This window comes from Saccopteryx leptura, chromosome 12, assembly GCF_036850995.1.
Source record: "Saccopteryx leptura isolate mSacLep1 chromosome 12, mSacLep1_pri_phased_curated, whole genome shotgun sequence".
In the NCBI taxonomy this organism is placed as follows: Eukaryota; Metazoa; Chordata; class Mammalia; order Chiroptera; family Emballonuridae; genus Saccopteryx; species Saccopteryx leptura.
Window position 1 is genome coordinate 7020377 of NC_089514.1, and position 18880 is coordinate 7039256.

Genomic DNA, 18880 nt, shown 5'->3' on the forward strand with positions numbered 1-18880 from the left:
GCATACTTCTATTACTATAATAAATTAACAAATTAGCTAATAGTTTTACTAGAATACTATATACATTATTCTGTAATAATGTATCCAAAGTCACACTAGTGCCTGCATAATCTCCTAATCAATCTTACTAATTGTTTTATTGCCTGGCTCTCTTACTTTCCTTTCCTTCTTTGGGGGGGATGGGGTGGGGAGCGGTCTGATGTTTGGATTTTCTTGACTCATTGTCTTTGTATAGAAAGAGTCATTCGGGAATTTTTATTTCACCTCTGTTGCTACACTTTTCAACCCATTTCTTTTCCTGTCTTTCTACTCTTTTGTTCTTTCCTTCAAGTGAGTTTGTTTTCTGGTCTGGAATTTCTTTGTGGGGCACGGTCCTCTGATGCCGCCCGGGGGACACCTGTGACGCAGAGAAGAGCCTTTTTAACGAAGCGTTCGCTGCTTTTCTGTGTTGGCCCAAGGGGGTTGGCTCTTCCTGCCGTTTTATTTTTCTGGCTCCAAAGACCAATCCCACTTGATACAAGGAAGGTGAACATTTGAACATCACGGCTCCGTTCACCTTTTTAAAGCCTCACTTCTGCTGACACGCAAGCGCTGCTCCCTACACGCTACACGCGGCTCGGAGGGCTCTCAGGCTGGTAGCGTGTTTCTCTCTCCCCAGCAGTCCTCTGCGTTAGGTATTGTCACCACCAGCCCCGTCAGCATCGATGTCCCCCTTTATGATAAACGAGGGAACTGAGGCAGAGAAGTGCATTAGTGAGTTCTTACCTGGACCCCGAGGGGACCCTCTGTGGTCTGGCTCTGGGAGCCACCCCCCTTACCCATCTCTGTCCATTGCAGGTCATCCCCTCAGACCTCCCGGCCACTCTGGGTCACGGCCCTGTCCCAAAGCCGCGTCCTCTGGTGTCGGTGGCTTTTCAGCATCACAGCTTCTGGGCGATGCCGGGTTTCCCAGGTCATTGCTGAGTCTGGGCTGAGAACACGCAGGGGAAGAGAAATGGTGAAGCTGTTTTAAAAGAAACACAAGCCTGTTTTTATTCTACTGATTGAAAATAGATGGGAAGACTCAACCTAAGCGTTTTATGAGACCTTGTCATGGAGCAATTGTGGTGTTTGTTTATGAGCCTGTAGATTGAAAATCTCAACAGACAACTTTATTTACTTTTTTTTAAAAAATTCAAACCTATGAATCCATGACGTTGTCTACAGTGTAGAAATCCTAGTGAGCATAGTTCTGTGAACTTGGGAAGAACATCTCTTGAGAATTCCAAGTGGATATTTATTATGATGAGAATTTACAATAGAGGAGAGACAGTCTCTATAAAAATTCAGAGTGTCGGTTCCAGTGTCGTGTTGAAGGCACCAGAAACCAGAGTATTGCCCTGAGAAGGCCAGAGCGGCTCCCACCCGCGCTTGCTAGGTCTCTGTCTGGGCTTGTCACGCACACGGTAGCCCCTTCCTGTGGGTGGCTCTCCAAATCGCAGCAGCTCGGTCACCAGCCAACAGCCGTCGTCTCCACGGCTGCTGTGGAGGAGAAAACGCTGGCCAGTGTAGCCAAGAAATGAACCTGCTTTTGCTCACACGTATATTTGCGTCTGTGAGCTTGTATGTGTGAGTGTGCACTTGCCAGGGACACACACACACACACACACACACACGCAGGTATGAGGAGCCCACACAAATCCTTTGCAAAGTGCTACTATTAAGAGAATTACTGCTCATCTTCCCTGTTGGATGCCCGTGGACCACAGAGGAAGCACAGCGCCCCTTCTTAGTCGGCCTAACTTGCGTTTGCTGAGAAGCTTTTCCTGAAGCCCTCACTTACTGAACGCCTGTGTGCTGCTCGCTTTAGTCGTGCTGTGCCCGCTGCCCTGCGGTTAAATAGAGACCGCCCTCCCGTTTTCCCGCTGAGCAGACGGAGGCTCAGAGAGGCGAGTGACCCTCCTGGGACAACACAGCGGCTCCAGCTCCCCAGCCTGAGAGTCTGTGTGAGCCAGGCTTGTCCCACGGGGGGGGGGGGGCCCGGCTCACCGCCATGACACCAATCTGCCCCTTTCTGGTGACTGCGGCCTGTGGGGCAGGTGTCTGTGGCCTGGCGGCTTGTCCCAGGGACCTTTCACGGTTCTGCTTGTATTCACTTTTGGACAGCTTTGTCACTTTGTGTCTTTCCTTGTGCTCAGCTGCTGTCCCCTGACCATTGTGCCTCCCACCCCCGTGTTTTCCAGCTTTGGAGACATGCTGTCCTTCACCCTGACGGCCTTTGTGGAGCTGATGGACCACGGAATCGTGTCCTGGGATACATTTTCGGTGGCGTTCATTAAGAAGGTAATGCCAGTTGTCTTTACCTAGGTTTTAATTCCTCCCTCCCTCCCTCCCTCCCTCCCTCCCTCCCTCCCTCCCTCCCTCCCTCCCTCCCTCCCTCCCTCTCTCCCTTTTTCTCTGCTTTGAGGATATCTAGTGGTCATTTCCTTAGTTCTTTGTTAAAAAGGGGTAGGGTTTTTGATAGTGTTATATATTTAGGGGTCAGGGCACCTAAATTATATGTGAAAATGACATTTTCTCCCCACCAAGACTTTAAAGGATCGCATGGGAGAACCCCTCGTCAAGGAAAATCAAGGTGTCACGTGGTCAAAACGACAGACGTGCTTGCCGAGTCCCCGTGTGGGACTCTGTTGTTCTCAAGACCTGTGCAGAGTTTCTGATGTCCTTCCTGGGCCATGTGCCCCTCAACCCAGGGTTCAGGACAAGAGACAGGGACGGAGGGCACTGGTGTCCTGCATTCCTGGGCTGGAAACAAGACGACGAGAGAGAGGGCGGTGTCCTGGGTCCACGGCTCTTCGGCAGAGGAAGCCTGTGCCCTCGTCACCCTGCTGCAGTGAATGTCTGTGTGGTCAGCCAGTTCCGCTGGCCCTTTCTTCTGTGGGGGGAAGCCCCGAATGAGGGGGGGTACCTCGTGTGAGAGAGGGCAGAGGAGCCCCCGCCGTTCCTTGCAGCTGAGTGGTAATAAAGACAGTCTTCCAACAAAAATAAGTAAATAGCCCCGACTTTATAACTCTTAGATCATGGGTTGTTATTATTCATTTGTCGAGTTATTTTTTTCCTGTCTTTGTGTTTGTGAGATGGTGTAGAAATGCCATGCCATCTTTTTGTTTTTCTTCCTGCGGCTGTCTGGGGAATGGAGAGACGCTAGGGATTCACAAACTTACAGTCTACCTGTAGGTCCCTGGGGAGCGTTTTCTAAAATAAAGGAGTTCGGAGAACCGGTGACAAAGTTGGGACATCGAAGCAAAACCCAGTAAGAGTCGCACGGACTGTGTGAATCTCTCATTGTCAAAGCATGGCAGACTTGCAGAGAAGTTGAAAGAAATAATAATAATAATAATACAGGACGCTCCCAGATGTCTGCCTTTCATTCAGGGTCCCTGATGTTTACTTCATTTATTTATTATTATTTTTTACAGAGACAGAGAGAGAGTCAGAGAGAGGGATAGATAGGGACAGAGAGACAGGAACGGAGAGAGATGAGAAGCATCAATCATTAGTTTTTCGTTGCGACACCTTAGTTGTACGTTGATTGCTTTCTCATATGTGCCTTGACCGTGAGGCTTCAGCAGACCGAGTAACCCCTTACTGGAGCCAGTAACCTTGGGTCCAAGCTGGTGAGCTTTGCTCAAACCAGATGAGCCTGCACTCGAGCTGTCGACCTCGGGGTCACCAACCTGGGTCCTCCACATCCCAGCCCGATGCTCTATCCACTGCGGGTCCCTAATGTTAACATTTCGCATAATGATGGCACAGCCCTCACCACTAAGAAGTGAACGAACAGTGGGCGGCGAGATTGCCACGCTTCGATCTCACCAGTTTGTCTCCTGACGCCCTGTCTCTGCCGAAGGGCCCTAACCAGCATCGCAGGCGACATCTGGCCGTCACGTCTCCTCCGCGTCCTCCACCCTGACAGTCCCTCTCTGCTCTTCCTTGTCCTTCGGGACTTGGGTCACTTCGAGGGGGACCGGTGCTATCTTGTAGCATGTCCCTCAGTTTGGGCTTCTCTGGTCCTTCCCTCGTGGTCAAACTGAGGTTCTGCCTTTCCGGGAAGAACAGCAGGGGAGCGCAGTGGGGTCCCCCTCGGCCCAGCGCAGCGCAGTGGGGCACTCGCTGTCCCCGTGCCCTGACTGACGGCGATGGCGACCTTGACCACGTGGTAGAGGCTGTACCCGCTGAGTCTGCCCTCCGTGAAGTCACTCCTGTTCCTTTGAGGTTGATCGGCGTCTCCAGGAAGATTCTGTCTCCGACTGAAGGGGGTCCCCGAGCCCCTGGTCGGTCAGAGGAGGGTGTTGGGGACGGAGCCCCCGCAGGGGGGACCCCCGCACGAGGTTGCACGTTTATTTCAGACAAGAGCCCTTCGGGAGGGAACCCTGCGTGCTCTCGACTCGCCTCCAAGCCCCCGCCCCTTCCACAGGGGCGCAAAGCCAAAGACAGAGGGCGATGAGAGCAGCTTAGAAACGCCCGGAGGAGGAGGAGGAGGGGGCCTCTTCTGCCTGTGTTTGCCAAAACTGCTAAAAAGTAACAACAAGACAAGGAGTGGTTGTAGATGGGAAAAACAAGGACATTGTGGTGTGTTTGGGGACCTCCAGGGGGCAGGGGCCAGGAGTGAGCATTAGACAGAGATGGGAAGGGGCCGTCGCTGTATTCTGTCTCTCGGGTGGGCGTTCTGGGGAAGAGGGCTCAATCAGAAGGCACCGGGTCTGGTAGATTTTTGAGACTGAACAAACATTTTAACTCAATTCTGAGTCTGCGGCGGCCCTTTTGTTCCTGCGCTCCGAGGCCTGGCTGTCTGTCCTCAGAGCCCTTTGGCTATAAAAACAATGCTGCTCTGAAGGTGAATTCCAGAAAGTTGTTTTGTGCCTTCACAAGCCGTTTTATTTCTTTTGATCCCAGCAGGAGTCCTCTCCAGAACAGAACAGAGAGTCTTGTTGTTCCTGGTCAGGAGGCAAGGACACGGCGGCGTGGGGCGGTTCAGTGAGGTCAGGGGCAGGGGGCTGTCATTGGTTCCGGGCTCAGGGCTCTTCCCCACCCGGTGACCGTGCACCTGTCCTCTGCCTCGGAGCGCTGGAAGGAACAGCTTCTGAAGACTCGCTCCACCGGCCTCGCTCCACCGGCCCGGCCTCTACTCCGGCCCTTCCTGACCTCCCGGGTGTAGAGTGCAGTGATCCCGCCTGCTTTCTCTTCTCCTTGGGTCTCGTGATCGCCCCTGTTCCAGCGACACTCACGTTTCTGTGAACTTATGGTTCATTTTTATGGCTTTCCCCTGTGACCTGGAGTCCGAGGAAGGTGGGACCGTAGCTTTCTTCATGACTTGACCCTCAGAGCCCAGCGTAGACCCTAATCTTCATTTCTGTGGAATGGATGAACGAAATCTGCTTCAGAAGCTTTTTTTTTTTTTTTTTTTACGCTAAAGAGGGGGAACACCATGGCATCCCATTTAAACAGATTTCAAGTAAAGTGTCAGTTATGAGCGGGAAGGAGTAACAGAGCTGCCCTTCTTTAAATGACGTGCGAAGCGATCAGAGAGGATGGGCAATTATATGATATTTAATTCCCCAACTGCCGAAGAGCATGGTTTCCAGTCGCTGAAATGAAACGAGAAGTCTTCATTTAATCGAAGGAAGCAAAGACTTGGCACTCTAGAGAGTTTAAATGAAAATTAAATAATTTTTCAGAAGCGAGTGGCCCACCACCCTCATTCCCAGCCCTGCTCTTTCCTTTTGCCTCGTGACCGACATCTCTGCCCTTATGCGAATTTTGAAATACGATCGTCAGAAAGTGACTTTTATGACAAGATAGTTTTTGTAAGGTTACCTCGTTTTACTCTCTAGCTGGACCACGTTCAGCGCTCAGACAACCCGGGAATTGTCCGCGGGGCCACTGGGTCTTAAATGGTGCTTTATCTCGACAAAAAAAAATCTGCTGACAGAAGAAGCCTGTCTTTGCAATACAAGACTTGGCTGCGTATTAATGCCAAATTCATACCGCTTTGGAGAAGCGCTTTCTCTTTCCCTGCCAGCCCCGATCTCTGCCTCGACTGCTTTATCTGTTCGGTTCTGTGTGGAGTCAGCTTCTGGTTACAAAGGACCTGGTACAATAAATAACATCATTTCATAAAACACTTTGACCCTTGGAATCCCTCCTCGCCAATATAGATTATGCAGTGTTGCTTTTTTTTTTTTTTTTTTTGTATTTTTCCGAAGCTAGAAACAGGGAGGCAGTCAGACAGACTCCCGCATGCGCCCGACCGGGATCCACCCGGCACGCCCACCAGGGGGCAATGCTCTGCCCATCTGGAGCGTCACTCTGCTGTGACCAGAGCCACTCTAGCGCCTGGGGCAGAGGCCAAGGAGCCATCCCCAGCGCCCGGGCCATCTTTGCTCCAATGGAGCCTCGGCTGCGGGAGGGGAAGAGAGAGACAGAGAGGAAGGAGAGGGGGAGGGGTGGAGAAGCAGATGGGCGCTTCTCCTGTGTGCCCTGGCCGGGAATCGAACCCAGGACTTCTGCACGCCAGGCTGATGCTCTACCACTGAGCCAACCAGCCAGGGCCCATGCAGTTGCTTTTTAAAGACCTGGCGACTTTGGGAGAGGGATAGGACGACATGGAGGAAAATGGAATGAAAAAGAAGAAAACAAACCAAAAAAAAAAACAACCCCACAAAACCCAGAACTTTTGTGTTTGAGTTGGTTTGCTCCTGGCCAAGCATAACATCAGCGCCTGTTCTTGGCAGGAGAGGTACATACGAGCGCCCTGGAGACCGTCGCTCCTGGGGAGGGGGCCTGGTTCACTCCACAGCGCTTTCCGTGCCTGGACAGGCGTCCAGCCGTTTCGGCTCAGAAACCCAGTAATTTCTGCCTCTCAAAAACTTGCAAGAGTTATAAGCCTCTGCCTGGATACTTTGAAATCTAGGAGCGGAACTTCAGGCTCTCCATGGTTTATTTTGGGCGACAGGAGAATTTAAGATCTCCTTCTAAGTGGTTCTGGGGAGGCTTCAGATGATTTTTAATAGTTGGAATCATTGATTCATGCGCTGTGGTGATCTGTATCGGTCTTAAAAGTCACCCAGAGAGTCCTTGGTTTTGTTTAGGCAGCGTTTTTAAATGAGTGGGAGCAGTAGATAGAATTATTGCGAACCCCTCTGACCTCTCTGCTTCCTACTTTCAAGAAGCTGCGCGCTGGCTGGGTTAGACGGTGTCACCTAAGTCGGCCAGAAACGCAGTGATGGAGCTACGAAAAATTTAAAGGCAAAGGAAGTCATTATCGATTTGTGGGGGGAGGGGGGAACAAGGGAAATTAAACTTTAACCAGACAGTCTTTACTTCTATAGCTATCCTATCCTAAGACCTTGGTTCAGGGGTCCCCAAACTACGGCCCACGGGCCGCATGTGGCCCCCTGAGGCCATTTATCCGGCCCCCGCCACACTTCCGGAAGGGGCACCTCTTTCACTGGTGGTCAGTGAGAGGAGCATAGTTTCCATTGAAATACTGGTCAGTTGGTTGATTTAAATTTATTTGTTCTTTATTTTAAATATTGTATTTGTTCCCGTTTTGGTTTTTTTTTTTACTTTAAAATAAGATATGTGCAGTGTGCATAGGGATTTGTTCATAGTTGTTTTTTTATAGTCCAGCCCTCCAACGGTCTGAGGGACAGTGAACTGGTCCCTGTGTAAAAAGTTTGGGGACCCCTGCCTTAGTTCATAAGCTAGACATAGATGACCCTTTGCATATGCACAATGTGTCCGTGCGCCGATACAGACCCTGTCTGTAGTCCGTAGCCACTGCGTTTGCTTCATTATTCAGGACGCTTTTGTTCTTGGTACTCGTTGGATGCCTATTTAGGCCATTGCAGCATCTGGCTAACACCGCTGACAGAGAAAGGCGAAAGGTAGACGTTAGCTTCCAAAAATGAGTAGTACCTTCTCCTAGAGAACTGTCCGTGGGGCTCGGATGGGTTGCGAGCCAACCTCCCACCAGGCAACACCCAGCCCAGGGAGATACGCAGATCGCTCTCCGTGTAACCTGCTGTCCCGTTACCGGGGTGACGGGCTCCACGAGTCAAGGAAAAGGTGAAGTCAAAGAAAAGATGGATTTTAAAGAAGTTCGATAAAGGTGAAGGGGTGCGTTAGTCCCAGCAACGGCAAAGGGGAATAAAATATAGGAAATTCCCGAATCAAAGTCCACGAGCTATTTCACGGCCATTCAGCAAGCCCGTTGGAAGCAGGTGAGAGCTAACAATTGGTAAATAAGATAAAAACCCTTTATAAGAAGGTGTACTTAAAGAAAAATATTCAGAGATCTGATGAAATATTTCGAGAGGAAATACTGTCAACAGGATATCCATGGAAGTGTAGAGGGTCAGATTATACTGGGGGGAGATCTTGAACATGAGGACACTGGAGAAGATGATGTCCTAGTAACCCAGGAATGAATGGGACTCTGGGCCAGAGTTGAGCATACCTATTGGACGTGTCCCAAAGGGGGGAGACACAGCCGACGTGTTCTCAGGGACAGAAAGATAGGACCCCGGACCTGTTCATCACCAATGACGTGGCAGACTTGGAAAGAGCTGATCATCGAGACAGGAAGATCAGGAAGGCAGTGAGACGGGTGCTCACCCACTTATCGTTCGTCTTGTCGGAAGATCCACGTGGAGGTAGTCCTGTGGATGCCGAGAGTAAGCGTGAGCACTCAGCGTACTTCACAGTCAATGCCCTCTGCCTCCTCCAAGCCCTGCCAGCCTCGAAGGTCCTTGCAGCTGAACACCACGTGGGTTTTGCTCATCTCTCCATTCCCCGATCTCCGGACAGCAGGAGCCTGGGGTAGGGCAGGCGCCGAGTGCCTGTGACCGGAGCGAATGAGACAGGACGAAGGCCGGCGGGTGGGGGAGGGGTTGGACCGGAACCTCTCTGGTGGGAAATGCCGCAGGGAGCTTGAAAGATACACGCACGTTCGTTCCACGAGGAGATGAGGAGAGGAGAGAGGAAGGAGGAGAGGATCAGTGCCGAGGAGATCAGAGGCTTGGTCCACAAACGTCTTCGGAAGCTCTTCAGTTTTCGAACAGGTGCCCCGAGACTTGGGCTGGGATCATGAGAAGCGGTCGGCGTGGTGCTGACGGGACAGCGAAGGCGTTTCTGTTTCTGTGCTGTTTAGGGCAGGGGTCCCCAAACTACGGCCCACGGGGCCACATGCGGCCCCCTGAGGCCATTTATCCAGCCCCTGCCGCACTTCCGGAAGGGGCACCTCTTTCATTGGTGGTCAGTGAGAGGAGCATAGTTCCCATTGAAATACTGGTCAGTTTGTTGATTTAAATTTACTTGTTCTTTATTTTAAATATTGTATTTGTTCCCATTTTGTTTTTTTTACTTTAAAATAAGATCTGTGCAGTGTGCATAGGGATTTGTTCATAGTTTTTTTTTATAGTCTGGCCCTCCAATGGTCTGAGGAACAGTGAACTGGCCCCCTGTGTAAAAAGTTTGGGGACCCCTGGTTTAGGGAGAGGGCTAAAGGTAAGAGTCCAGCACGGTATGAGAGCGACGGAGTTTTTTTGTCGGAGGAAGACGGCCTGAGAAAACGGAAGGCAACCTCAGGACGGTGGAGTCGAGAAAACGGAGCAGACCGTCCGTGAGGATGAAGGCCAGGGGCCTTCCAGGAACCGGGAAACACGCTGGAGACGTTTCTGCTCCGCAGAATGGGCGACAGCGGTCAGACGCAGGGCCGGTGGCATTGTTTGGAGGATCTTAACATTCTCATCCTCTCCCTGCAGTTTATGTAATATTATAAAATAATAATGATCATAATAATAGCGCGTGGAATGCAAAATCATAATGCTGCTATACGTGATGTCCCTTGGGGCGGAGAGGGTATGGGTGTCTGTACCCTCGCCCGGCCTTCACCAGGGAGCCCTTGCGCTAGAGGCGGTGGCAACGGTAACAGCAGGTTGCCATGGAGACTCTGGCTTCCCTCTTGCGCGAGGATGGAGAGGGGGTGAGGAGAGGGGTCGATGGGATGGCGTCGAGGGAGACATTCGTGTCGACGGAGGGAGGCAGCCCGTGTCAATTTGTCATGGAACCAAATTGTTGAGCTTTTAAGAAGGCACTCATTATGTTGATATGATAACAGCCTCTTAGTGCGAGCTGTCAACAGACGGTAATAACTTTTAATGAGGCCTCTCCAGTAAACCCTCTACGGCACCCGTGTGTTTGGGTGGCTGCGATCCGTTGCTCTAACCCGTGTTTTTGCTGCTCTCTCCCACCGTGATTTATGCGGCTCGAGGCCTCAAGTCACGGATTCCTTCGGGAACGCAGTTTGGAGCCGAAACCGTTATTTTAGCTTCTCATACTGCTCATTGGAAGGTTTTCCTGTTTGCTGGATTTTAGGTGGATGAAAAGCATTTATTTTAAGCGTACACAATGAAAGGATGCGGGGAGGGGGGAGTGTCCCGCTGAGGCCTCGCGGGCAAGGGGCCAGGGACGGAGAGGTCGCCAGCTGAATTGTGTTGACAGTGTGACTTATGGGGGTCCCTTCAGAGCGGAGCGGGGTCATAGTAAGGACATAAATGTCATGGGTCCCCAAGTAGCCTGGGGATGGGAAGATACGGCTGTCCATGTACGCTGACACGACCATCTCAGAGGAGCGCAGGGGTCCTTACCACGTGCAGCTGGCCTTTCGAATCGGCGGGTTTCACGTCCACCACCCACCCAACCGCAGGTGGAAAACATTCAGCGAAAAAATAAGTTCCCAGAATGTTTCAAAAAGCAACTCTTGAGTTCGCCGGGCACCACGCGCTCCACTGAATGTCCTCACACCGAGGGGTGCGGGGCACCCTCTGCGGCGGCCTACGTGCCGAAGAAGGACTGAAGCATCCCTGGGTTTTATCGGAGGGCGCTGGTCCTGGGACCCTGGCCCCATGGATAGGAGGGCCCAGCGGTCTGTGGGAACATGGTCTGCTCCTGAAAGCTGGCACTCAGATTCATCCCGGAGGAACCAGACAGAATGGTTCCGTGGGGCTGTCCTCTTTTAAAAGTTGCTTAGTATTGAATTCCAGAAACCGGGGGGTGAATAGTGCCTGGTCGTCGTGTCGTGAGGAATCAGGGTTGACGCCCCGTGTTCCTTCCTGTCCTGCTGTAATGCCGGGTACCCTGATCCCCCAGGGCCCGGGGCGTCGTAAGTGAGCTCCCGAGGTCCTCGGCCGGCCCCTGTCTGTCCTCTGCTCTGCTCTGCTTACCACGAGCCGTCAATCGTGTCCTGCTTGGGTTTTCAGATCGCCAGCTTTGTGAACAAGTCAGGCATGGACACCTCCATCCTGCAAAGGTCCCTGGCCATCCTGGAATCCATGGTGCTCAACAGCCACGACCTGTACCAGAAAGTAGCACAGGAGATCACCATCGGGCAGCTCATTCCACACCTTCAAGGGTAAGCGCGCGTGCGGAGACCCCCACGGCGGTGTGGGGGGGACACCCGGCCGCCGTCGCACCCTGGGAAGTGTTTCCCATCAATGTGATCAAGTATACGGACCAGGAATCTTGGTTGGGTGTGTACTCAGCCATGTACCGGGCTTGTCCTCATCACACCGAGCCAGCGGTCACTTGCCTCTTGGTGAGCTCCACCCCTATTCTTGGCACTGTCTGCCATGCCTGGCCCTTCACTGGCATCCAGTTTCGATCAGTGTTGGTAAATATCCACCGAGTTTTACTTTTAACACGACGTCACAGGACAATTTGGTCTCTTAAGGTCTCAATGGAGTCTCTCCTTCGTCGTTGACGAGATTGTTTTCTGTGACACAATATTTTCAGAGCCAGTTAAGAATTTTTAAAAGCCAGGCTTCTTTCTTCAGACTCAAGGTGATTACAGTGACCTTCTTTTCTATTTTATCACGTCTGTATTTTCCCTCCTAGATTCTCGGTGAGGAGACGTGTGGCCCTATCAGCTGCTGTCTTTGGGGCTCACCCCGTTCTCTCCACCCTTAGGTGACCAGTAAGGGTGCCTCTGATGACCCCGCCCTGGGAGGGACCCTGCTGTACAGTGCTACTTTGTAAATTACACTTTTGGGGGTTTTGCAGGTGGCAACGAGCATCCCGAGTGAGTGTGCACAGGATGGGGAGTTTATTGAAAGGAAGCCAGGGTGCTTTGGGGAACCCCAGGATAACTTACGTAGCTAAACCAAGCCTCAGGCGGGACACAAACCTGAACGTCCTGGGACTCCTCACAGCAGGCCTCCTCTCTAGCATGTCTGCTGGCTCTCATGTGACTTGGGTCCCTAATCACTGGCACCCCGGTCGCTCAGGCCGCACTTGCAGATTCTCAAGAGGAAACCTGGTGGCCCCTGTGGGGTGCAGGGTAGAGGATTCAGCGGGTCTCACTATACCGAAATGTTAACCGTTGTGTTGCGATAGAAACCCCCAGAACGTATTGGATGCGTTCTCCTTTCTGAAGGAGGATGGCGATCAACAGGTAACATTTTAAGTCACACAAGCTGCAGTTTGTGGCCTCTGGGGAAAATTAGCACATGCTCTAAAATGATGATTTTTCTCTGTGAAACCTCCTCTCCAGAAATAATAGCGGATTCACAGCTCCCTGAAAGTGAGATAGATGTACTATCTCTGCCAGCCGCGTCTTTCCTTTCTGAGTCTCGGGGGCAGACGTGTGTACTCACCGCGTACTCTGCCAGAGTGTGGAGTTTCCTGTTTGCCGAGCACTGTGCTCAGGATTTTATATACATTACCCCAGTTTATTCTAAAAGCACCCACCCCTTGAAATAAGCGTGTTCTTACCCAGTGTTGCAGATGAGGAAACTGTGTCTTAGGGACACCCCTTGACCCAGTCCAGGGGCACACAGCCAGCCTGGGTGGGGTGCAGCAGGCCCTGAATTTCATCCTGCCGAAGGAAGGCCGTGTTATCCGCTCCACCTCCCCCCAGATGGTCTCTGAATGCAGCTCAGAGCTGCTCCGAGTTTATGCCTGGGTCCCCCCGTATTCACTGTGTGCCGGGGGGCTTACACCAGATCTTTGCTTCATTTGGCATTTCCGATTTCCTTCCTGTGGGGGGGGGGGGAGCAAATTTGTAAACATAAACTCCTGATCTTCTTTATCATTAAAAAAGTTTCTATTTGGAAGGAGAGTTTTAGAATAGGTAATATTGTTGCCATGGAGACAAAGCAGTTTCCTTTGTCGTAAACCCAGGATGTGGGAATACCCAAGTCTATTCCCAGAGACACTTCATGCATCAGACAGAACACACGCAGACAACACACACACACGCACACGCGTACACGTTTCATCCACTGGGTTCGTGCTTTTAACCCTAACAGAGAAGGAGAGAGAGCTCGCCGGCCACCTGTGCGCAGGGGGTGACCCCACTGGGCAGTGAGCTGCATGGCTGGCAATAGTAATCGCTGCCCCACCCGCGGTCTTCCCGGCCTCGTGATGGTGGGAATTCCGTCCCAGTGTTGGCTGTGTTTCCTCGGTCCTGCCTGTCTCTCCCGCCTTTCCCTGGGGGAGGCGATCGTGAACTTCACCAGGGTCCGACTCAGAGGGAGGGCTTCCTCTCATTCTCTGTATCGTTCTGCGTCTTTACAGGACAGACCAAGAAATCCAAACGTACACCATTGCCGTCATTAATGCGCTCTTCCTGAAGGCCCCTGATGAGAGGAGGCAGGTGAGTTGCCTTTCTTTTGTCTTAAGACCGTGCCCAGGAAGGGCGACTTTCAGTGCAGAGAGAGCCCTCCCCTGCCCCGCCCACCCTGCCCATCCCAAGGGTGTCCCGGGCCTCCCTGCTGCTCTGTGGCTCAGCTGGGCTATCCGTACATCCAGTGGGCACCTGGTGGAGCCCGGCATGCCCTTGTCAGTGCTCCCACAGCTGAGCGCGTCCAGCAAGGGAACCCAATGGAGGAGCCCCGAAACGTCAGACGCCAGAAGCTTTGTGGCTGCGGCGGAGGCAGAGTCAGGCGCCCCTGGGATCTTGTCTCCTCACTGGGTGCTCACCGGGGCAAGGAAGGTGTCGTTCCCACGTTTCTGATGAGGACATTGAGGCCCCGAGGGGCGTCACCTCTGGTCAGGGTCGTGTGGGATGGAAAGAGGGGAGGACAGAGGACGGAGCAGACAGACAGCGGCCACCGGTTAAAATGACCGTTGGCATGTCAGCGGGGTGAAACTTCGGCTCTCGGCACATAATCGTGGCTGGGAGGCCCTCCCCCCCCCTCCCCCAGGGATCGTGCCTGTGGGCAACCTGCCTTTGAGACTCTAGACCAGCGGTTCTCAACTAGTGGGTCGCGACCCCGGCGGGGGTCGAACGACCAAAACACAGGGGTCGCCTAAAGCCATCGGAAAATACATATTTATTATACAATACATTTTTAAAATATGTATTTCCGATGGCTTTAGGCGACCCCTGTGTTTTGGTCATTCGACCCCCCCCCCCCCGGGGTCGCGACCCACTGGTTGAGAACCGCTGCTCTAAATCAACTAAGGACAGAACCATGATCGAGGCAGGTGTGGAAGAAGTGGAATTTTTGTCTTGGAATCTAGCTCAGACCCCATGCTCCACTCATGTGTTTTCACACCAGTGTAAGATGCTGTGTTACCTTGGTCACAATTCACTGTGTGCAGACCGGGTGGACACAGGCACTCTTTCAATGGTTAGGACGTGTGCCCGGGGACTCATGACGCTGTGACTGTGACTCTCCTACGCTCACTTCCTGCTTTGTTCTGTATGGAGGCCCTCTTACAGATGTCCTTGTTTCACCAGATGTGGCCCTACTGCGTGCACCTGCTTATTCTGTTTAAACTGCTTTTAAAACTAAACAAGATTCTGCACACATCTTTCCATGTTGATATACCTGTGTCCAGATTTAAATTCACTTTCCTTTCGCAGAACTTTGAAAACAAATTTTTAAAAAGCTCAATCATGCATTGCTATGAAATTCCACCATTCTTATATCTACCAGATAGTAAATCGTGTAGTCTTTAAAGCCGTAAACAAAATGTTATTACAGGTTAAACAATAACATTTCTGCAAGTTATTGGTTTTAAATTTAAATCATACCTTACTTGCTAAGATTAACCATTAGAACCTAAAATAAAAAAGTATTATATCTCTATCCATATTTATATTGAGCTCTACTTTGGTATCATCTTAACAGTATAAAATGTTCTCCGTGGAATGGTTTGCTCAAACAGTTCCCTAACATTGGACCCAAAAATCCGGAATGAGGACAAGGGTTTTTAAATTTTCTCTCTGACCAGACTCATATTTCTTAAAGCGGGTAATGGGAAATATTCATTCATTCTTTCATTAAACATGTATTGTCACTGTGACAGACGTTATATTCTGGTCTTGGCATACACAGGTGAAAAGGACAGTCTCTGTGCGCTTGATGTGACCACGATCTTATGCAGAAGATAATGTAAACAGATAACTACAATAATTGCTCCACATCTTGGAAATATATTGTTCCTTCTCACTTACGTTAAAATTTTAAAAATCAATAAGCTAAAAGAGACACAGAAAAAAATATATATATATACACATATATATATATATATATGTTTGTGTAGCAGTAATTTTATTTTTGTAAAGGAAAGAAATGAAAAGAACTATAAGAACCCTTTGGGCCTTTTATTTTCATCTGATCTAAATAAAATAAAATGGACCTTTCTCTTTCATTCGGGAAGAACACATGACTTTCCACGCACGTGGAAGGGCAGTTCCCTCAGGATGGCCGTGAACCCGGGAAGAAAACATGACTTTCCACGCACGTGGAAGGGCAGTTCCCTCAGGGTGGCCGTGAACGGGCGTGTGAACCCCGTTTTCTTGGTTTCGAGAGGCAGGGAGGGGACTCAGTAGTAGACGTGGACTCGGATGCCGTCCAGCCTTTTAGAAACCCCTGCTCGTGTTGGCGTGCTGCCCTCTCCCGCGCAGTGGGTCCGCGGGGGCAGTCCAGGAAGCCGCAGCCTCTAACAGAGCCCTCCGCATTTCCGCCCCCTCTTCTCTCTGCTTGCCTCCCTGTCTGTGGTGACGGAGATGCTGTTAGGTTGGTGTCGACAGCAGTGTTGACATCCTTGATTGTCCTCTGACTGTAAGTCCCCGTGCTCCCTCGGCCAGCACCAAGCGAGCCCTGAGCTTTCCTTCTGACCTTGCCCACCCTGCCTGTGCCCACCCCCCACCCCTCGCACTTCCTCCCCGTGTTCGGGGTTCTCCTTGCTTCCTGCAAGTTGATTTTAACCTCGGTCCAGTTCGTGGCTGTGTTCTTAAACTGCAGTTTACTTTCTTCTCTACTCGGTGTAAGAGCAGCAACGCTAAAAATGCAAACACCCCCCCCCCCACCACCACCACCACCAAAAAGAAAAGAAACCACGTTCAAGCGTCTTCCTGAATATGAGCAGTATTTTTCTCTTTGAATGTTTGCAACAAGATTGTGTTCAACTATTCAGTTTCCCCTTAGTATCCGTTTGTCCGCATTTGGAAACGGCGTCTGTGGACGGTGTTTCACTTACCAAAGTCGCCGGCAAAGCCTCGGCGGGTCCCGCAGGCCAGAGCCCCGCCCCTGTCTTGCAGAAATGAGGCCCGGCTGTGCCGAGTGTGGACTCGGGAGCCGAGAGCGTTTGTCCGGACAGTTGTCCTTGGCGAAAACGAACTCCAGCCACTCAGCTCACTTGCATAGACTACTTTCGAATCCTGGGAGCACGGTGTACTAATCGCTCCTTGGATTTACACGGGTTGAGAGGAAATTAAAAACACGTAGATCACTAAAGGGATGTTTCTCTACTATTGATTCTCACGGCACCGGCCTACGTTGCCTGAGCCAAAGCGCGTGAATAGTCGAACAGAAGTCACGAGCCCTTGCAAGGGAGAACCCTGGCTTTCCATGGGGGTGCTGGATTTGCGGTCAGCATTCACCTTTCCCTGGGAAGGAAGGACCGATGGCGGGTGACAGACGTCCTTGCTTGGCTCTTTGCATATGGCTTCGCTATCGAAACAGAACATTCAAAAAGTAACGGGACTCGCACGGCCTAGTTGAGTCCGTTCTTTCTTAAGAAATACTGCTGATATCCAGGGAGGAAGCACACCCCAGGATCCAGTCGCTCTGGACCGCGTTGAGGCGGATCTCTCTAACCCAAGCTTTTCTGGGGGGCGGGGGTGTTTCCCTTCCACAGGAGATGGCGAACATTTTGGCTCAGAAGCAGCTGCGCTCCATCATCCTAACAGTGAGTACCCGCGGCCGTGCCTGCTGGGTTGGGGGAGGAGGGGGACCTTTCTTTATCTGTTCTTTGGGCTTTGGTTTGTGGTTTGCTCTGCGACTTGCTTCTGGGGTGAAGCAGTAGGAACTAGAAAGGAACTACAATGTGCTTTTGGAATTGGAAGAAACAAGCCTTCCCTCTGGTTGAAGAGGGGGGAGGTGTCTGTAACTGCTCTAGAGAGAGAGGCATGCTAGCAGGAGGGGTTGGAAATGACACAGCAGGGAAGGTTTGTTATCCTCCCTGTGGCTTTAGCTTTGTTCAAAGTTAGATTTAAGGAAATTGGGGGGTTCCATTGAATGGAAAAGTCTATGAGTTCATTGGAGCTTACGCTGTTGTTTTTTTTTATAATTTATTTAAAATTTATTTTTATTTTTTTAGGTGAGAGGAGGGGAGATAGTGAGGCAGACTCCTGCATGCACCCTGAACGGGAACCACCCAGCAACCCCGTCTGGGGCCAGTGCTTGAGTACCAAGCTATTTTTAGCACCTGAGGCTGAAGCTTGGACCAACCGAGCTGTCCTCAGCACTGGGGCCATGCTTGAACCAATGGAGTCTCTCACTGCAGGAGGGGTAGAGGGGGAAAAGAGGGAGAGAAGGGGGAGGGAGGGAGAGAAACAGATGGTTGCCTCTCCTGTGTGCCCTAACTAGGAATTGAACCTGGGACATCCACACACTGGGCCAATGCTCTATCCACTGAGCCACCAGCCAGGGCCAAGCTTATACTGTTTTTAATGAGGGCACTAGCTGGAAACATGTCAGAGCCTGGGAGGAGTCCTGAAATTTTACCCTCATTTTCCTGGGCCCCTTTACAAGAGAAAGGCAGAAAAAGACACGCACGGAAACTATGCACCAGTGTAAGGCCAATGTGACCGGAAACCTCTGTGGAAAAGAAGCCTTACGCGTGAGGTTGTGAACGGTTGAAAATAAATTAAATAGCAAAGTTTCCTAAGGCCCTATCTGCTACTTGACTTCAAGTAAAGGCCGAAAGAAGGGCGTGTGATTTATTCTAAACTGTTCTGCAAGCTGGTGTGTGTGTACTCGCATGCTCACACACACACACACATTCCAATACAGTGAGGCCATTAAAAATTAAAAACCTGATGCGGGCAAACAAAATAAATATCCTAGAACCCAAAGCCTGTGGTAATAACTACAATTTGTCATCGGGTTTGATTTTAAACTTTCTGACTGCCTAGGATAAAGAGAAACATATGAGTGTAATTTTCATTGTTTGACCAAAGAGGTACCCCAGTTCCTGGGAAATGACATATTTCTCCCCCTGGACCTGGAAACTGAACTGGATGTTGGTAGAGTGTTCGGACTACATTCCGGGTCAGGAGTGGTTTCGGTGCAACTGCAGAAGGTTTTCTGATACGCTTCTTTCTTATACTGGCTGTCAGTCCACGTGGGAGCTGTCATGTTGAGGCGTAAATCGGTGACGGTGTTTGCGGGGGAGAGGGGTGGGGGGGGAGAGGAAGGGATGGACGTGTGGAGCGAGGGTCCCAGCCTGTGGGTGACGGTATCCTGGGGCGGCAGTCGAGTTAGAATGCCCAGAGATGGGGGGTGGGTGCAGGGACTGCACCCCCCCGCCCCATGTCTCAAAG

At 51.2% G+C, this 18880-nt stretch overlaps 1 protein-coding gene across 8 annotated transcripts in view; it reads left to right on the plus strand.

Annotated features, from left to right (window-relative positions):
* Positions 1–18880, plus strand: part of ELMO1 (engulfment and cell motility 1) — a 505561-nt gene that overhangs the window by 173578 nt on the left and 313103 nt on the right. For all 8 annotated transcript variants that reach the window (XM_066353938.1, XM_066353942.1, XM_066353943.1 and 5 more), the window contains 4 exons: positions 2223–2322; positions 11304–11455; positions 13618–13696; positions 17194–17244. In XM_066353938.1, coding sequence (XP_066210035.1) covers positions 2223–2322; positions 11304–11455; positions 13618–13696; positions 17194–17244 — 382 coding nt within the window. The remainder of the gene's footprint in view (positions 1–2222; positions 2323–11303; positions 11456–13617; positions 13697–17193; positions 17245–18880) is intronic.